Raw genomic sequence first — 20,661 nt, 5'->3', positions numbered from 1 at the left:
TTAGAGCCATTGATATACCTTACAACTTGGCTTTTGTTCACTGTTTTAAACATAAAAGTTATATGTCTGTTAACAGTACCACATTATCTTTACATCTAACATAAAGGCAGAACTATAGACCTTTGGATCTGTTTTAGCATCAGTGGTGTTTGTAGCATTTCTTCCTCCCTGCTCAAAAAAGAGTTGTGATGTCTGCGTTGGTATCTCTTTATCAGTTTAATGATGCCAATGAAAAAAAATCCTTATTAAGAGTTCTTTTTTTTTTTGATCCCATGAATGATTTTTCTCATCCATTAAAAGGTCTAGGGCCAACCCTGGAAAGCTAATTTGTAATTGTCCTGTTCTCCCCTTAAGTCATTCATTTATAAAGCACCAAACTTCCTGGCTATGTTTAACTCCTGTAGCAAGATCCCTCAGTTAATTACTGATATGAAACAGGGGGGAAGCAAGCAATTTTAAAAAGAAAAGCATGATGAAACAGTAGCAGCACTGACTAGTGAGCATCAGTTGCTATCAGGAAAGAACTGCTAATCTCACTAACACATACTCAGGGGAACAGGAAGTCTGCAGCTGGCTGCAGCATGAGCCAAATAACTCAGCTTGGATTTGTGGGGAGAAAGGAAGTCAGAGAAACACAAATGCTGTTCTCGCATGTTATGGCTTTGTTTTTATTTGGCCCTAAGTAGAAAGAAGTATTTCCTATAGCGGGGGAAAAATTGCAAGATCATGTTGTGCCCAGTTGTCTTTCAGAATGATTCTGCAACCTTGTCTCAGGGTAAAGTTACGTTACACTCACACTATACTAAATCTGTGGAATGTTAAGTGGTGTTAAAGTTAGAACATGATGTGAGCAGTTGCACGTTAAGGGTTAATACTGTTTCTTGCCTGCACAGCTCTGACTTGCCACTAGAGGGCTGGCAGGTAGGAATGTGACTAAGAGCCAGGACACTTGGGGGAGGAGGGAGTAGAGTTTGGGAGTTTGAAAAATGTGTCTGCGCAACAGGTGTGGTGCATCCTGGGGTGCTGGAGGATTGCAAATTGCTCATTTTATATCCATGGAGCAGACTGAAGTTACCTGAACACGAGCCAAATAGCACAGCCCAGAGTTAACCCTTGCCTAAAGAGTGTAACTGAAATGCTTATAGGGCACTTAGCATGAGTTAATGAGCTTTAACATGCAGACATTCACATTTTAAGTGCCCTTAGTATGGTGTAAGTCAGGGGTTTTCAAGCTTTTTAAATAAGTGTAGCCCTGGCGTCCCTCTTTGTAATAAGTGTACCCCCATGGGGAGGTGGAGTGGCAAGTGGCTGGAAGCAGGTCGTGGGGAGGGGTGACAATCAGAGGCAGTGTGGCATCTGTGCAGCCCTGCTCTCGCACCACTCCGGCCCTGCTCCTATGAGGCACTGGCATGGGGTGGTGGTGCTTCATCCCTGCCCACTCCTGCATACCCTCTGGGACCTTTCAAAGTACCATCAGAGGTACACATACCCCTGGTTGACATCCCCTGGTCTAAGTGTAACATGTAACTTCACCCACAATGCACTAGAGTTATTGGGCACTGAAATTGGGTAATTTCAGTGCCCAATAAAATGTATTTTCTATATGTTGTTTAAGATCAAAAAAGGAGAAAAATTCTCCAAAGGAAATTTGAACCAACTGTGTCTGTGTAGATATAGTGTTAATGTGGCAGTAGTGTCCCTTACGATACCAGTTGCAAACATATAAACAGGTGCTTTGTTTAGTGAAATGGAAAGATAAAGAAAGTTTCCACAACAAAAATTATGTGAGACAGTAAGAGAGAAATGTAGGTGTTTTGACTAACAGATAGCAAATTAGGACTCAGTAACATTGCAATAGATGCCCAGTGATAGTTTATTGATTCACTGAAGGCACAAGTTAAATAAATATAGTATTATTTTCCTTAGTGCCCCTTTAAGCTGGGTTGAACTAGCTTGATGTTCAGTGATAAGAAATTGTTCCTCTTCAGCCTCTGGTCATGGAGGCTTTTGCATAGAGTTTGTGAAGAGATCCTTTAGTTAATTTAGTTTTGAATTTGCAAAGAGAGAACGGAGACAAACACAGTATAAATAAGTAAATGGTCACTGAAGGTCACATACATTATTAATCAGTGACTTGATCCTGCTGTCCAATTTTTCATAATTGGCTTCAGAGAGATTCTGCTTATCACCTTGTACCCGCCTCCGCTCTAGCAGGTGCTCCCTCGCCGCCCTCGCCTGGTCCCTAGATTTTATGGACCCCGGGCTTACAGATGGGCCCCGAAGGCTACCTCTGTTGAGGTCGGGAGGACCCCTGAACTCGCCTGCCATGACTTTGAATGTAATCTCAGTGGGGGGTCCTCCCTTGGGGTAGCCACCAGAGTTGATGCAGTCCCTAGCGGGTGGTCTTGGGGCTCCGTCCTCCCCTACACCCCAGCCACTCGCCACCTGTGGTTTTGTCCTGTTTTGGCCTCACCGCTGCCCTCGGCCCGCCGCTGTCTCACCTCCAACCTGCCCGCTTACGTACAGGTTTCTGGCTCACTATGGCGTCTGCCGGGGTCGCTGCCTCAGACCTTCTCCCTCGGCTCCTCCCTGAATCTGGCCGCTCTTCCCAGCCCTGGTCCTCCTACTCCCGAAGTAGCCAGTTACTCCACCGGCCTTGCCACCCGGGATGCCTCTGGTTCCTTCCCCGGTGCTACTGTTCCAGCTGCCGCTGGTTCCTTCACCGGCGCCGCTACATGTGGCACAGCCAGTTCCTTCACTGGCTCTGCTGCTCCAAATGCCGCCGGCTCCTTTACTAGCTCGGCAGCATTCCCTGCCGTCAATTTCCTCTGGGGGCTTCGGTGCCCCAGATGCCGCCGGCTCCTTCACCGGCTCTATGGCGTGCACCGTCGTCAATTTCACTGCCGGCGTTGTAGCCGGCTCCGCAATCAAGCCTGCTGCCGGTTGCGTTGCTGGCTTCCTTGGAGCCTGCCCTGGCTCCTCCCCTCGCTCTCGGAGCGGCCGAGAGCAGCGGTTGCTCTCCTCCACGCTGGGATTCCCTCTCGGGGTCTCCCCTCAGCAACTGCCCCGCAGTCCCGGCGGAGCTGCTCCTTATTCCCTCCGGGATGCGTCCTCCGCCCCTGCTGCTCAGCCACAGCCGGATAAAGGCCCGGCTGATTGCCCTCGCCGGCGTCTTTGGCGTGCGCGCCTCCCCCGGCTCTTCCGGACCTGCAGGAGGTAAGTAAGCCTCCTTGCTGCCCCGGGATTTCTTTGGCGTCCCAGCTCCCCTGGGAGACACCTTTTATGAGAACTGTCCATATAGAAATGTGTTCACCTCTGAAACCTGGGACCCACATTGCTGTAATTTCATGACTGCCACTTCACAGCTGACTTGATCTTTCCTCTGGATGCACTCCTGTGACTCTCACTGAAGAAAGCTGTGTCAGTATGCCATGGACCTACATTGTCTATTTTTCTACTATATGGGCATACACCCTGGTTATTTTTATGACTATTAGTAACTGTTTATTCATATGCTACCACTGGGAGCAAAATACTCATTTTGCCTTTCCGCTAAAACTTAGACCAAGACTTCTGTCTCCCCTCCTGTGTGCCAGTGAAACCTACTAAATGATGATGATTTCTGTTCCCTGTTGTCTTGTACCAGATTACAGTCAGTGGCTTAAGTGAAAGTGGCATTCCATTCTTGTTATGAAATCCTTGAGTCATCCAACTTTCTCCTTTCCATTGTCCTTAACCAACCAGGGTGTCAGCTCATTCCTTTTCATTCTTTGCTCTGAAACTCAAGTGATATAATTATCCAAACCTGGACTATGGGAATATACAGTGTTATGGTGTCTTTCTTCTGATTTCAGATACTGGTGAAACATTAGATCTAGTTATGCTACATCCGTTTAAACCTAATCAGCATTGACTTCATATAGCCAAAAGATGCTCTTTGTTGCAGAAGTTTTGCGGGATATTTTCAAATGCCCACATGGGAACTAGGCACATAAACATGAAGGATTTTCAGGAAGACTTTGCCCCTTGTGTCCTCAGAAATATTCTCCTAGATTGAATTTGACCAAATTGTGTCCCCAGAAGTTGACGATATATATCTATCTGCTGTTTTTAGTTGAACTATTAACATGTACCGTAATTCAGATCTTTCTGGGGCAACAGACTGTGACAGTCTCATGTTACCTTTCTCATCAGTCATAAGTTGTGTCCTACTTTTGGCTACTGTTACTTATACAACCATGCCTTTTGGGTAAGGAACTTTAATAATATAGGACGTTTTTACATGTGCTGTGGGACATGGCACTAGACATTTTAATTAGCAAGTCACGCTAATTTAAAGTGTCAACGCGTCACATGTATTAGTGTCCCCATGCTGAAAAAATGGCAGCGGGGTGCTTTGAACTAAAGCTCATCGAACGTCTTGTATTTCAAAGCACCCTGCCGCCATTTTTTCAGCATTGAAATGCACCAGGACACTGATACACATGACATGGAAGGTTGCCGGAGCACATTGATTTCTGTGCTCCAGCACACTCAATTAATTGAGCCTGCTCTGACGTGCTGGATTACCAGTGTGTCAGAGCAGGCTCCACGCATGCGTACTAGAGCCCATAGAGTCACAGGGCTCTTTTTCCTCAAAGGAAAACACATGCACTTATTCCTTGTAAAAGAAACTTTATTGTTGGAATTAATCTGCTTGTTTTTCTCCCATGTTGTAGGGTTGTTGGTCTAAGGACATTGGCAGGCAAGGTTCTTTGGGTAGATGTGATATCTTTTATTAGACCAACTAAATGGTTGGAAAAAAAATATTTGCAACTTTTCGGGCACAAACACCCTTCTTCAGAACTCAGAATAAAAGCAGAGTCTCCTGGTGCTTGAAAAAGGGTGTTTGTGCCCAAAAGCTTGCAAAGAACTTTTCCCCAACTATTTAGTTGGTCTAATAAAAGATATCACATCTATCCAAAGAACCTTGCCTGTTTTTCTCCCCCAATTTTACTGCAGGACTCTTGTTTACATTACTAATAAAGCAGAAATCGCAGGCAAAAGCATTTATTTACGTAGTGGTGCCCCTACCTTTTATTTTAGCAAACATAGTCTAATAACTAACTACATCCCACCTTCTTCTTTATTTACTCTTAATTATATGTAGTGAATCCTGTGGTGCATTATATGCAGATTCCTAAGCTACAAAATTCAGAAGGCAATGTTGGTATATTTTGTGGAATAGAATCTTCACAGATGGAAATATAAGCAGGAGGGTAGCTAGCAGAAAAATTGAAGGTGCCTATCATGTACTGCAGTGACATGCTTAAGTAACATTTGGTATAATAATCTGCTTGCTCTGTGAGAGCATTATAGACTCATTTGTGACTCCATCAGTTCTCAGAACTCCCCTGGGCTCTGAGCCAAAGCAGCAAGAAGATAATTCCATGTTCCACATCCAAACTCATCCCTATAATAATGTGGAAATTACCTGTCTAACCTAAACTATAAACATCTCCAACTGTGATCCGCTGTAGAACATAAACTGTCTAAATGAAGAGAGATTCCGTGCGTCTCTGTGTCTGTTCAACTATATGTCATTATTATTGCATTATGAAATTAAAATGAAATATGTCATTTGTACAGGTGCTGATTGTATAGTTAATAACACTGAAAGAAATAGAGGCAAAAATGCAGAGGTTACGGTCTTCTTTAGAAAATGTCTGGAGCCAATATTTTCATTAGTATAACAACAAAGGTTGAAGACCCAGATTGTGGCAATAAATGATAATTGTTAACTATTGGAAAACTATGTAGGGTTACTCAGAACATACACCAGAAGTTATAGTGACCTACAAAAAAGATGCAGGATGTGATTTTGAAAGCTCTTCAGGTATTTGAAGGCTGTTATCGAATTCCCCCTCAGTCTTCTCTTTTCTGGACTAAATAATCCTAGCTCTTTCAACCTTTCCTCATAAATCATGTTTTTGAGGGACTCTAATCATTTTTGTTGTTCTCCACTGGACCCCTTCCAAACTGCCCACATCTTTCTTAAAGTGTGGAGCCCAAAATGTTGATCTCAAGCAAGAAATTGTTCTGATGGCTTGGACTGGAAAATAAAATTGAATGTTAGTTGGTCATTGTATTTTCTGATTTACAGAAGCTGTTGATTAGGGAATTAGGATTTGTGTTAGCTTTGGATTTGTACCAAATGGAATTTATCTTTGGACTCCATTTTGGTGGTGTCCCTCTGGCACTGAGCTATGGTTAGAGTGTCTGAGAAGATTCAGTATTGATGTTTGGCTGAAGGTATAACAAAAACTGTATGAGAATTAGTCTGAGGTATTATCATTTGCTGTGTCTGTGGATGTGGATGAATCTGGCTCAATATAGAAAGTATGCATCAGACCTATATCTGATCTATTGGGATGTTTCTTTTGTTTTAATTGGTTTACAAATAAAAATAAATAGATATTTCACAGTATTCTAATGTGAAATCATCTTATTTTGCTTAACAAGATTTAAAGAGTGTGTTGCTACATTCTTTGGAAAACAGATTCATTTTTAAGCTGGTAGTTTTAGGTGATATTAGGTAGTAGCATCCTGACTTTTGCTTTTCATGTGCATGTCAGTAAAACTGATGCAAAAAGTAAGCTGAACATAAATTTCTATGTTCTTCAAAATCACTGTGGCTGCCCACCCCATACTTCTTTTTGCTATTCAGGGATAGAACTGTAATGGCAATTTAAAATGACCATCTTTCTCATTTCTTTGTTCAGTGCAGCATAATTATAAAACACTTTTATGTTACAGCAGATCTCTCCGAACCTCCTTTTCCTTACTTTTGTGGAACCACAATTTAATGAGAAACCTAGCTAAATGCTTAAATGCTATGTTAGACACTGTGCGGTCTTCCAGCTGGAAGGAGAAATGGTACGTTTCCCTTTAAAAAAAAAAGGAAGAAAAAGAAAAGAAAACCAATCCGCATTCCCTACTATTATGGAACTAATTTTTTTTTTTAAATACAATGTTAAAAAAATCCCAAAGTATTGACAGGGAGAAGGGCCTTCTAAGCCCTGTTTTTCACTCTTAGGAATCTTGTATATGCTGAACTGGACAAAGGAAAGTAGTATGTTGTATTTTGTTTGTTTTATGTAATATAATGAATAATTCTCAGCTATAATATCTTCTGTATCAAACCAATTGAATCTGTTCTTGTTCACTTGGATCCCAAATTGTTGTATGCACCTTTTTGCCTCCTTTATGTAGTATAAAACCTTGTTAACCTCACAAATCAAGCCAATACTAATATTAAAGAAGTATAATGATGCATAGAGCTAATAGACTATATTTGGGCAGAGTAGCCATTGAGTTTCATGTTCAGTAAGTGCCAAGTTGGTTGTAAATCATTCTTTTTCTGACTTAGTATCAATGTATGCCCTCTCTGGCCACGTCCACATTAGCGTGGATGTTTATCTCCCAGGGGACAACTAGCAGCAGGACACTTGTGCCATTTGCCCTCTGTCACATGACAGGTTACCCTAAGTTGGGTAGGGGAGGCTGGGGCCAGCACTGGGCTGGCCCCAGCAGCCTCTGGCCAGCATCTAGAGTATCGCTCTGGCTGTCCAGGTTCCAGTTTTGGGCAGTGTGCTGTCCCTGTGTGTGCTGCCCCACGTTTTTTTGTGCAGGGTTTTTTGACCTTAGGATCTCCCAGGGTGACACCCCCCCGCCTCCCTCCCAATGCTGCTGCATTGCAGCGCAGAGAGCACCTAAATGTGTGGTATGTGGCCCCGCAGACATGTCTGCAGGGCCACATACTACACAGCCATGCTTGTCTGGATGCGGCCTGTTATTTACTTTGCTCTGGTATTAATAACTGCACCATGGAAAGAGCAACTGAGAATTTGGCCCAGTGACTTAGTAAATCCTAATAATGCTGTCAATAAAGACACAAAATAGCTTCTTTGTGTCAATGACTTATTAAACCACTCAGTTAGAGGAAAAACCTCTGAGCCATATGAATCCATTTGGATGCCAGTTTTCAGTGGAACCTGCAGTTTATAATTAAGGAAAATTGGGCTCTGGTGAGCTTTACCTCATGCTATACTTCCCTGCATGTTGAAAGGCCCAAGAAATAAAAGAATTCTCAGGATAGTAATAGGCTTCTTAAGGGTAGAAGAAATACTACATTCCTAGGTAAATCGTTATAATTTAGTTACTGTGCTTTTGATTGTGAAATTATACATTATATAAATGTTACTGTTTAGAATAGTCAAGGAAGCCCCAATAAGTGGCTCAGAATAACATATTGAGTGTTTTATAGATCTTGGGTTTAGCCCAGGGGTGGGCAAACTGCAGCCCATGGGCTGGATGTATCCTTACAGGCCATTGTTTCTAATTGTCTGCCTGCAATGGGGAAATCAACTCCTGTATAGAAAAGGAATCTGAGAGAAATGGTCCGTCAGGCAGAGAAATGCCGGATGTTCCAAGGAAGATCCTAGATATTCATGAGCAATTCAAATAATGCTTATGGGCAGGGGAGGTTGTCCTGGAGATATTATGAGGGCTGTTTGTAAGCTGGGCAGGGTCTTTGGATTTTTCCCAGGCTGGAGAAGGGTCCAAGCCCCCAGCAGCCAGGGCTAGCAGAATCTGCGGGAAGGCTGAATGCAGAATTAGTTGGACTGTGAGACATGCTTAAAGGAAAGAGGTATTTTACTGTGTATCACTTGATGTGTAAAATCATCTTCAGTTAAACCCTTGAGTAGTAGGGTGTGCAGCATGAAACGTACTAAGGAGAGGATACTGGACATGAGAACTATCTCATTTGTGTCCCAGGGGGTATTCATTTGGGGCCTGTGGACTCCCACCTGGTCATCATTCCCCCCACTGCCCCCACAGATGCTGCCAGGGTCCTTGGGCTTGTGGCAGGGCACTGTGTGTGCCTGCCACTTTAAGGGCCTGGAGCTGGCAGCCACGAGGTGCCTGATAAGGGCAGCCATTTTGAGTCAGGGCTGGCTATATAAACAGGGCAGTTTGGCTGCTGGAGGCCAGGCAACAACGTTGCCTGGCCAGAGTGCTGCTGAGATCTACAGCTGGAGGTAAGGGAGGAGCTGTAGGAGATGGTCAGGAGGCTCCTGGTCCTGGGCATGACCTAAAAACTGCACCCTGCTGGGAGTGGGTGGCCAAGGAAATGCCAGGCTAGTTACCACCCCGGTGAAAAGCGGGTTGGGGCGCCTTAACCCCTAGCCCCCACCACCGGGTGGGTAACCCCTGTGTTTGTAGGTCCCAGAGGGCAGACCCCAGGAGAGAGAGAAGGGCTAGAGACTCAACCTGATCAAGAGAGTACCCTTGATTGGCCCATGCTGGGGCCAGGACTAGGATGGTCAAAAGGGCCAGGGGCCCACCCTGAGGGACACCCAAGAGCCGGGGGCCTGGGGTCCTGACTGGCCTGGAGGTAGGCCAGGGCTGGTAGCCAGAGGTCCAGGGGGGACCACACCCGAGAGGGGAAAATAGTTTCAGGGAGCTAGGTAGCCTGAATGAAGGCAGAGAGGCCACCTGAATGGAGGGATCGTGGAGGGGTCCTGTTAGGAGGATTCTGGGGCCCAGTGTGGGCGCCGGTGATAACGAGAACACCTAGATGCCATCTGCGAGGCTTGGGCTGCGGTGTAGCGGAGGAAAGGAGCTGCAGAGAGCACCCCCTGGCATCGGGGCAGCAAAATGGGTAGTCTCCCGCTTAATTGACATCTATTAATTAATCAATCAACATCAAGGCATGGCGGGTGAGAAGGCGGGTGTTTGGCCCAAGAACAGGTGGGCGGGCCACAGACGTCGGCCCCGAGCAGGCCCCCTGTTACAGGGCTCCTCCTCCCTCATCTGGCTTCTGCTTCCTGTCCTGAGGAGTGCAGTGCAGCCTCGCTGTGGGACAGAGTTCATTTAACCTACATGGCAGAAGAGCTCAGGGTGTCTGGACAGCCTACATAGTGGAGGATGGAGTCCTTCCTGGCATGCAGTCTGGGGGGTCTGTGGCCTGCACAGCATACAGCATTTGGCCACTGAGAAGTTGGACACCCTGACTGTACATGAAAGCTCTGCTTATTCCAAGCTTTTACTTGTGCATGAGGGAAACAGTACTTTGAATACAGACTAACATATGCAGTTGTCTCTCAGAACATTTCACTCTTATTCACCCATATTCTACAAATTTTCTGTGTGCATCGTCCTAAAGCACCAGCTAAAAATGACCAACCACACAAGCCACGTTCTGGCAAGCTATTCGCCATGAGGACCTTATATTTTGTAGAGGTATGTCACACTCTACTAGAAGCTGTCCTTTTTACTTTGGCCTGTCATGCACAGAATTTGCAGGCAGTTGCCCTGGTTTGGCTTTCTGGTCTCGCTGGCTGTCAGTCATCAGTAAGTACACCAAGTGGGGGCACCTGTGTTCCAGTGGAGAGTGATGCCAAGCGAAAGCAGGAGGTATTTTTCACTGCTGTGCTCCTCCTGGGATTCCACCAGAGGTTTTAGCCTTAAACTCTCATCAAGGTGCCAGTGCCTCCTTAACTGAGCTGGCTGTATTTTTCTCCCCAGTGAGCACCACCAGTGTTTGTGGCCGCACTGGCTGCTTGTAGGTGTCATTGTAGGAGAAGGTGACAACTCCTTTTTGCTCTTTGTAGCCTTGCTCCCCAGGTGTGTTGTCTTTTGACCTTTACAGGCCTGCTTCTTGGAATAGCTGAGTGATAACTAATAAATCACAGTGATTTAAATGCAAGTTGTGGTGAGATCAGAGGATTAATGGCAATGCCTGCACTAATCAGAAGTTCCCATTCTAGGTTGGAAAATTATTTGCTGAACCATAGAAATGCTTGTTCTTGGATCCAGTTTTCTACTCACAATAATGGTATCTTTGTCTGCCATGTGCACTTTACATTGATGGTATGTAGAGAGCAAGGATATGTTTACCACCAACAGTCAAAATACTGACCTGAAAAGGACTTTAAAAAATAATAGGCATTGGCACACTAACAAAAACATAACTGCACGCACACAGCTCCCTTGCCCACAGAATAAGTCAAAGGATGCTTTTATTTCCTTGCAAAAAGGGAAAAATCATCACTTTTTGAATCAAGGCAACAATAAATCAAATCACTGCCAGGTTATATCAGGAAGTTTTCAGTAATACATTTCTTATGGCTATCCTCATTTCGTGCAGGTCTTAAGCACTAGGTTCTGGATATGGCTGTGAATTTCATATATATGAAATACTGTAATTGGAACTGGGGTCAAGCATGCATTAAATACAAAATCTTGGAATGAGACCCATTTACAGTTTTTTCTTGCATGCCATACCCCCTTTCCCCCTCCTCTCCTCTGCCCCCCCCCCACCCCCCCAATAAGTCACGCACCTTCTTTTTTTGGACAGCAGAATGAAAAAAAAAAATTTTTCCAGTCATGAGTGACTGAAGGAAATCCTGACTACAGCAGCTGTGGCTGTGAGAGGGTTAACAGTGAGGGAGAGACAGGACAGGCATCTTGCAACAAGGTCTTCCCACTTCTAGTCCAATGAAGAAAAATCAGCTTCCTCCCTTAAGGCATACACTCTAATTTCAAAGGGTTGATTTCTGGGATGGGGGGAGTGTATGTGAGTAAACATGCTACATTAGAGAGGACTGAGTTTGGAAGGTTCAGATCCTAATCCCAAACTTAAATTGGGTGTGAAAGGGGAGTGTGTATCCAGGGCCAGTTTCTTTAGGCTAGCTGCAGTAGGCTAATTGCCTTTAGGCTAACAGCAGTATTGTGGTGCTGTACTTTTCCTTCATGACAAAGGCAATTAACAATAAATAATTACACTACCAAGGGATAGATCAGAATAGGAAAAGTTGAAAAGAATACACAACTAGCTGCAGCTTTTTCCTATCCTGCATGCAAAAAGAACCCCTCCCCCGACCCTTGTTAAGCTCTGTTTTTCCCTTTTGCAGTGAAAAATGGACCAAAATACCAGACTCTAGCATCCTCAAACTCTGAGGTGTTTGGAATCTGAGTCTAAATCTGTATTTTATGACTTGGGCTTATTTCTGCTTTGAAGTGGTATTTGCAAATAAATTCCTTTTTCCTGGGGAATGCAAGGAGGATAAGTTGGGCATTTATACATTTTCCATTTGCTGTATGCATTGCTTGTACAGTGGCTGGCCAGTGCTACATACTGCCCTTGTTTTAGTAATGTATCCAAAGTGGCTATGGTAGACCAGAGCAATTCGAACACCTTTTTTGGTTTATGAGTAAATGGCAACCTCCCGCTCACCTTCTTGTGGAATTTATTGGCTTCCCTCCTGATAAATGTTACTGGAGGATGTCATAATTTATCTTAACTGTATTAGCATAGACTTTGAAACCTGTGATGATGATTTTGTTCCTAGCTAATGGTGTTATATAGTATCCCTAGAGATGCAGGTTTGTGCTGGAATAACACTTCCCTAAGATAAAACATATAGTTCTGGCACGTGAACAGACAATTTACTTTAGAACATCACCTTTCAATAAAACCATACATAGAGGAATGGCTATGTCCATGTGCTTTCCAGGTTCAGGAAACTGTGTTTCATGTTGTATGCACTGTTGACTGCAAACAGAAGACTTTACTACATCCCTTTATAGGAGCTGTGCAGAAATTTAAGATATTTTCAATTCTTTTGATAGTAGAGAGCAAATTCTATTCCACCTATTTGGTGTGTAAGTAGATGATTGCACCCTGTTCAAATCCCTGGAAATTGATTAATGCAACAACTTTTGTAATAATAATATCATCTGCCCCATAAGACTGTGTCACAAAAAAGCAGCAAAGAAAACAACCCATCCACCTTTTCTGTTGATAGTTTTTCAGGGACTTTAACAGGGTAGAATAGAATTGCACTTAAGCACCTTAGTCTGCTACCCACCAGGTGCATCTACACATGCAATTAATGCAGCTGAATAAACTACGGAGCATTTTGCTCTGCAGTAAACTACTCCTGGGTGCAGCATCTACACGTGTGTCCAGAACAACAGCAAATTGAGCCAGGGCAGAGCAGTTTAGGCCAGGTCTGCTCCTACCCTGCTCTGCCCCCTGCAGCAGCTGGGGGAGCTCCAGGCTCTGGCTACAGATACCCAGATGCTAGACCCACACTGTCAAAGGTTACCCCATGCTTTGATCCCCAGCCATATGCTTCTGTGACCTCAAGCAGTCTGCAGCTTGCTGACATAGGCCTCCAGAATGCTGTCCTGGGAGACTGTGCCCGGCATGTCATGGATGCTCCTTGTGCTCCCCCTCTGGCAGTGGTGGCCAGGGCACCGTGTCCACAAGGCGGTCATTGACCACTTCCTCCTCCATCCCCTACAATAGGGTGCCTGGGCAACCACCCACAGGCCCCAAGCTCACAGTACAACCCCAAGAACCATAGACCCTGCTCCTTCCCTCCCTCCCAACAACAGACCCCCTTCTTTCCTCCAACCTAACAACAGACTCTCCACCCAACCCCAGTGTGCACCACCAATAAAGCGGTCAGCCATGTGGCTTGGCAGCAGACAGGAGTGTGGCACCCTGCTGCCTGAGCTGACCGGGCACAATTGTGCCCTGTTCTGCATCTACACATACGGTGCTGCAAAGTAAAAAATTCCACAGCAGGATAGTGCTTGTATTTACAAGTACTAACTTGCTGCAGAATTTATTAGTTTGCTGCAGCCTAATAGCTCTGCACATGTAAATGCACAATATTTACTGCAGAGCTAATTAGCTCTGCAGTAAATGTCTCATGTAGACATGCCTAGCATGTGGAACAGGATCTGACTATAGGGTCTGTATAGCAAAAACAAGTACAGTCATTTCTTCTTCACATGCCTACAGGATGGTAGGAAACAGGATATGTGTTAATAATTAAGCAGTACTACCTCAGTCACTTTTTGTATCTTGGCTATACATTTTAGATGCCCAAGGTCAGTGTTGTAAGTTTTGAGGTAAAAATAGCTGAAATTTTCATTTGTTTTCAGGTTGATTTTGAACAACTTCAGGACAACTTATGCCAGATGGAAAGAAGGTGCAAAGCATCATGGGATCATCTCAAGGCCATAGCAAAGCATGAAATGAAGCCAGTGCTGAAGCAAAAAATGTCTGAGTTTCTTAAAGACTGTGCAGAAAGAATCATAATTCTCAAGATTGTTCATAGAAGAATAATTAACAGGTACAGCAGTAGGGCATTGGTGGGAACATCGGTGATTTATTTAAAACTCTCTATAAGACACATTCTCACAAGCGCATTGACCAAGATATCTGTTATGAAGGCTTGATAAGAGATGCTCATTTGTTCCAAATATTTCCTGAATTCTACCAAATATTGAATTTCTGCTGAGTAAAAGCAACAAAATCAGCAATTATTTTCTCTTTGCTTGATTTCTGGGGCACTTATAAATGCCTGGCACTGCATTAGGCCAAGATTTCACAAGTGGAAAATGCTGGGAAGATAATTATGCATTTACTACTTTTTAGCAAATACCTTTTGTGGGGGGAGATTGGCTTGCATTCTTATAGACAAGCATAGGGCAAAATACCTCTGGCAAAATACTGAAGTTTCTATGAAGACAAATCTTTTTCATCTTTAATGAGGCATTTGCCATAGAAAAGGTTGAATAAGGACTTCTATCTTTGGAATAGCTACTGTACATATCTTTGCAATTAATAATGCACAAAGACCTGTACTCTATCCATAAACAGGTGTCTCAAGTTTGCATTCCAAAAGACGCAATCATGCCTTTTCTTTCTTTAAGAATTACTGTTTCATCCCATTTGAATAATTGGCATTACATTCTAGTTAAAGTACTCTAAGATGGCCATGCTAACATAATAATTCTAAATTTAGTTTTATAAGCTGACCCAGATGATACCAACTATATGCAGGTAATGTATTTGTATACTGCATACACATAGAATCTATGGGTTTTAACTCTGCTCTGGAATTTGAACAGTCTTAAACTTGTGAATGAACAAATCAAAGGTGTAGATCCAGCCTATTTTCTTCTTAATGAATTCTTGTCCACCCCTAGGTAAATTGTACCCTAGTTGCAGCTAAGGAATGTTGAAATCACAACTTTCATTTGGATGTATCACATATATTGTAATAAGATAATAGTGGATTCATCCCCATACTTGATATTTTCAATAATATATTTGTAAGTGGGTCACCTCGCCTGTGGGCTTCTCCAAGAAGACTCTTGCTCTCAGAAGATCTCCTCAGCTAGTTCATGCCAATCAGTAGTCTTCAACCAAACAAGAACCTGGTTGTCCTGTCCCGGACACTGGGAGGGTCCCTTTTGGCTCTGGCCCTTGCACAGCAGTAGTTCAGCCCATCTCCCTCTCACATTGTTCTCATGTTACAGTTTGCTATCCCAATGCTCTCATCTCTGGGGTTTTTAAGCTCCCAGTGAGCCACTCCTTTCTCAGTAACCTCCCCATACCCACAGCTACTCACGAGGGCTGGCTGCCCCCTCTTAAGGGGACTGGCCACCCTTTTAAAATATTGCTAGTCCTCTCCAAAATATTTCTTCCATTTAATCACATAGTTCAATTCCACTGTTATGATTATTTTTATTAGCATGAAGGTAGGTACATATTTACATTAGTTGTAAATAATGAGGCACAGAAGAACCAGCAGCAAAGCTGGAAATACTGAAGAAGCAATAGTAAAGCTATGAACTCAGTGTACCCTGAGCTGAAGTATTTGGATATTACAACATTTCTGGTCATTTTGATGAACTAGAAATGCTTTTCTTCCTGTGCTTCTAGTCTGTAAATCTTAATTTGTCTTGTCTAGACTTTCCCCAACATCCTAATAGTCTCTTTGAAGTTGCTTAATACAAACAAGTGGAGTTTAAACATAATAAATATTTTGTTCAATAACTGAAATGAAATTGTTAATTCATATGCCAAATTAGTAACATAAAATGAATAGGATTTTGTAAACATCTTATCTCCTTTATCAGCATGGGAAACTGAGCTGAGATGAAGTTATCATCAGCTAGTCTTTATTTGTGATATGTTTTTAATTATAAACCATGCCAGTAATATTTTAAGGCATCCATGAAAACTTTGCAGCATGGGGAAACAAATGAGAAGAGCTCATAAAACAATAAGGGGATCAAGTTAAATTGATTGTCATGGAAATGTTAAAAGTTGTTTTTATTTCATCATTAGAAACTTTATTAGGAAGCTTTTTCAAAATTTTGATTCATTTTGCTTTCTAGGTTCCACTCATTTTTATTGTTTATGGGCCACCCTCCCTACGCGATCCGTGAAGTCAACATTAATAAATTCTGCAAAATTATTAGTGAATTTGCTCTGGAATATCGCACCACCAGGGAACGAGTTTTGCAGCAGAAACAGAAACGGGCCAACCACAGGGAAAGAAACAAGACCAGAGGGAAAATGATCACAGATGTAAGTGGCAAACTGTATCAACCACAACACGAGTTTGTGAAGCTTTCCTTTTGATAAATGTTAATTTAGCTGCCGTGCTTCATCCACTAACCTTTTATTAGAGTCACTCCACTAGGAATAATGTACCATATCTATTCTTGTGTAAGTGAACATTAGCAGCAGACTGGATTTTGTTTTGGTTGTTCAATTTTTTTTGTTTGCTTGTGGGGGTTGTTTTTTTTGGGGGGGTGGGGGGGTTGTCATTGTCTATAAATGCTTCTGAATCCATACCAACTTGTGAACGCAACAAAATTAAATGTTCGTAATGAATTTTTCTACATTTTGTATGGACAAATTCATATACAACGTCTGATTTCAGCCAAGAACAGAGAAGGAACTGAGTCAGGTTTCCTGAGAAATATTGTCCAAAATTTTAAATATATAGGCCTGCTGAATTAGGCCATGTTTCAAAATATTGGTCACACATTGAAGTGCTAATAAATGGAGTTAGGAATATAACATTAGGCTTCTGTTTTTGAAAACTCTAATCTGTGCTCTTAAATATTACTCTGTGGGTGCATCTACATATGCAATTAACACAACGCGATAAACTTTGGAGCCGTTTGAGCCAGAGGAAACTTCTCCCAGGTCCAGCATCTACACGTGCTTCCAGGACAGCAGCAATTTGAGCCGGGGTGGAGCAGGCCCAGGCTGGCAGGGGACAAGGGGGGAGCCAGCCCTGAGCTCCAGGTGGCAGCGCTGAGTGTCAGAGGAGCTGGCTGTGGCATGAGGGTGCTGAGAGTGTGGAGCTGTGTGGCTAGGCAGCAGGCAGCCCCTGTGCTTTAGCACTCTTGTACCCCAACCAGCCCTGTCACCGTCTACACGTGTTTCAGTGTTACTTACTCTAATGTAAGATAGTACTGTCCCCAACAGTATTACCTTATGGCAGAGTTGATTAGTTTATTGCACTCTAATACTGGCAGGTGTGTGGACAGTGATGCTTTACTGTGTAGCTCATTAGTCTACTCTGCAGTAAAGCACATGTGTAGCTACACCCAGCGTCTGTAAGAAAATTTACATGAGAATAATGTGAGGCCTGTGTCAGGTTCTAACACAGATTACTAATTTAGGTTCTCAGACAAATTTTGCTGACTGTGCTCACGCTGTATTGGTAAAAATATCATTAGTTTTCTCTGAGTGAGCTTTAAAGTCTTTCAGATTTTTTTTATCTTCTTCTAAGCTGATGCAGTTTCACTCAGTCCAAATAAAGTTTTAAGGAGTGCCAGTACTTAATAAAAGTTTCCAGCTGTCTCAAAATCCAAAGCTGGAATCTCGATTAGACATGAGTGGTTCATCACATATGAAGCAACCTCTGATTTGGCCTGGAAAACCCTGAGCTGATTACCATTTTATGGCCAGCTGCTCAGGCAAGTTAGGTCAAGAAAAAAAATATCAGACTCAAATTGGGATTGTATTTAAGTCATTGACTCACAATCATTTGTAGATCTTTCCTGGCAGTATCCTTTGAAATTCTGGATATCTGCCTCCTCTGGAGAGAATGTTAGAGCAGTGCAGAGTACCAAAGAAAGACATGCTCAATTTCAAACTCTGTGTTAGGGATCTGAGGTCTTATTCTGCAATTGTCCTCTGATTTCTTCATAATACTATGAAAGGGATAATCTGTGACACTAGCCGGAGGGACTGACAATTGAATATCTTATCTTACAAGTTGCATCAGTACTTTGTATGTGTTCAGATAGCAGCAAGCAGGGAGGAGCTTCTGTTTTCCCAGGACTGGGAGAAGTGGCAGCAGTAGAACATAAAGGGTGCATCCCCACAGACGGGAACTTGCATTCCCTGGGGACAACTAGCAGTGGCACATAGGAGGTTCAGAAATTATTATGGTTTACATTTATAAAATTTAACCACTTAAAATATTAGGTAATAATAGGTAAAGCGGATTCATGTAGACTTGAAATGTAATTAGTTGTGAATAATGAAGCATAGAATCAGCAGCAAAGCTGCAAATACTGAAGAAGCAATAGTAAAGTTATGAACTCGGTGTACCCTGAGCTGAAGTTTGGCTTTGGTATTATGGCTCATAGTAAAGCCACAGATAAAGTTGCATCAAAAGACTTGCTACAGCTTTCCTCTAATCTTTTCTTGCCCTTACATAGCTACAGAGACATGCTCAACCTCTTCAAAGCCAGTGCTGCCCAAAAAGAAAGTCAGGAATTGTGTCTGATGGGAGGTGACTGGATGTGGGAGAATAATGAAGCAAGTTTCTTGTAGCTTTCAATTTAGCTTTGTTTTGTTGCTACATTTTATTTTAAATTAAATATTTAGATATGTGAAAGACAGAAACAATATATGTCATGTATTCATTGTGAATATGCATCCAGTTATAAAACATTAACAAAAAAAATTTCAGGGCCTTTGGTTTATTTTTTAAAGGAAGTTATTGTAGTCTGATATAATTCTAATATCTACCAGCAGTGACCTGTCAAAGCTATCCAGTGCTGTCAAAAAGGACTGTGTCTAGTTGCTGCCATGAGTTATGGGGATGGAGGTTATGACTTGTATACATCATTCCCTTCCTTGAAATTCTTCCCTACATGTCAGTTGTACGGGTAATAGTGTTCATTTTTTAGAATTTCTTATAGCAGATAAATGATGAATAGCAGAACATTTTCACATTTCCAGACCAAAAAAATATATATTGCATTTTGCATATGTAGCAGCAGCCTACACTAGATGGGACATTTCCAAGTATGCCCCAGCCATCCACTCCTATTTGCATACTCCAAACCCAGAAATATGCCACTAGCCAAATGTATTTCAGAGTTTGGAGACCGAGTGTATTTCAGAGTTCAGAGTGTACCTGTGGATACGTGGGCAGGGTGTTTTTGGGAACAGCCTGGCCAGGACACACTGTTGCCACAATGTAGACAAGCCTTCTATCTCTTCTATAGCCCAGTTCATACAAAACTCTCTCTCTAGCAGCCCTCAGTGAGCATGCTCTTAGTAGCTTCAGCAGCTGCTTACATATGAAGTAGCTCTAGGTCTGAAAAGCAAGCTCTGTTAGGAACATTCCCAATTTTTACACAAACTTTTTCATCTCCAACATCTTCACTTTTATCTTCTTTAGGTGAAAATGTGGTTGGCACTTCCAGTTTAATTCCCTTGTATATTTTCTTTATTAGAGAAGAATAAAAAATATGAAAAAACAGTACATTGCCATTGTTACTCAGAGAACCTTGCCTTCAGCAACACTAACGTTTACACAGAAAACCCATACAAGAAAAATAGAAAAGAAATTGAATTATAGATTTGAGCCTGAGATTTAAAATTAGTTTTAAGAATAGTATGTGATATAAACAGATGTCTCCAAAATTTATGGCACTCTGCTTTTTACCCCACCTTAATGTTTCTATTCCCAAAAGCTGTGCTGAATTTGAACCAGAGATATTAAGAGCCTTAAAAGTCAGCCACCACAGCTGTACAGTCTTGACATCATCCTCCCAGTACAGTTTAATAATACTGACTTTTGTTAATGTTTGTCCAATTCAAAAGCATTTCTCAGTGCATTAAACATAAATGGAAAAATACGTGTATATGTAGCATTGGAGGAAGAGAATTTCCTTTGATTGATCCTTGATCAAGAACATTTGGATAACTCACTTTGCTGCTGTTCTTATCTTCCATAATCACTGGGCTGCATTCTGTCCCAGCTTCTGTCCACTTAAATTACAATAATTACTTTTGCAGCCTTTTCAGACCTCAGGTATGGATATGAGATTCTATGTAGCCACCTACTGCACTCCAGCTGGTGCAGGTAAGATGGACAGTATTTTGAGAGCAGAACAAATATGCTGGAATGAGGGGTGGAGTTTGCATTGGATATAAGTGATCAGCATTACTTCTCACTGTGTTAAGTGGGTAAGCAGAAAGAGACTTGTAGCCATATTTCCTTCTCTGGCAAGCTCCTGCTGTTGCATTTTTATAACATACTGTACAATGCCTGGGTTGCTGGCTGATTCTGGGGAAAGCACTGAGCACCGTCCTCTGCTCTTTTGCCTTTCTTGTGAATGCCCCACAGATTTTTTTTTCTGTTCCTTTTATTATCTAACACTTGTATAGGTTACTGGAATACAAATATGCCCTTGTTTCCTAAACTCCTCCTATAGTTTCCTGTAGCTTATTTATTCCTGAGAAATATACATTGCTGTTTTTCCCTGTGA

At 42.6% G+C, this 20,661-nt stretch overlaps 1 protein-coding gene across 5 annotated transcripts in view; it reads left to right on the top strand.

The window, feature by feature from the left end:
* The window catches only part of FHOD3 (formin homology 2 domain containing 3), a 645,457-nt gene that overhangs the window by 584,425 nt on the left and 40,371 nt on the right, over positions 1 to 20,661 (top strand). For all 5 annotated transcript variants that reach the window (XM_059728584.1, XM_019479159.2, XM_014611417.3 and 2 more), the window contains 2 exons: positions 14,002 to 14,192; positions 16,249 to 16,441. In XM_059728584.1, the coding sequence (XP_059584567.1) occupies positions 14,002 to 14,192; positions 16,249 to 16,441 (384 nt within the window). The remainder of the gene's footprint in view (positions 1 to 14,001; positions 14,193 to 16,248; positions 16,442 to 20,661) is intronic.

Source organism: Alligator mississippiensis, chromosome 5 (assembly GCF_030867095.1).
Source record: "Alligator mississippiensis isolate rAllMis1 chromosome 5, rAllMis1, whole genome shotgun sequence".
Taxonomy (NCBI): Eukaryota; Metazoa; Chordata; order Crocodylia; family Alligatoridae; genus Alligator; species Alligator mississippiensis.
Note: the sequence above shows the minus strand (reverse complement) of the source record. Positions and strands in the feature narration are given on the sequence as shown.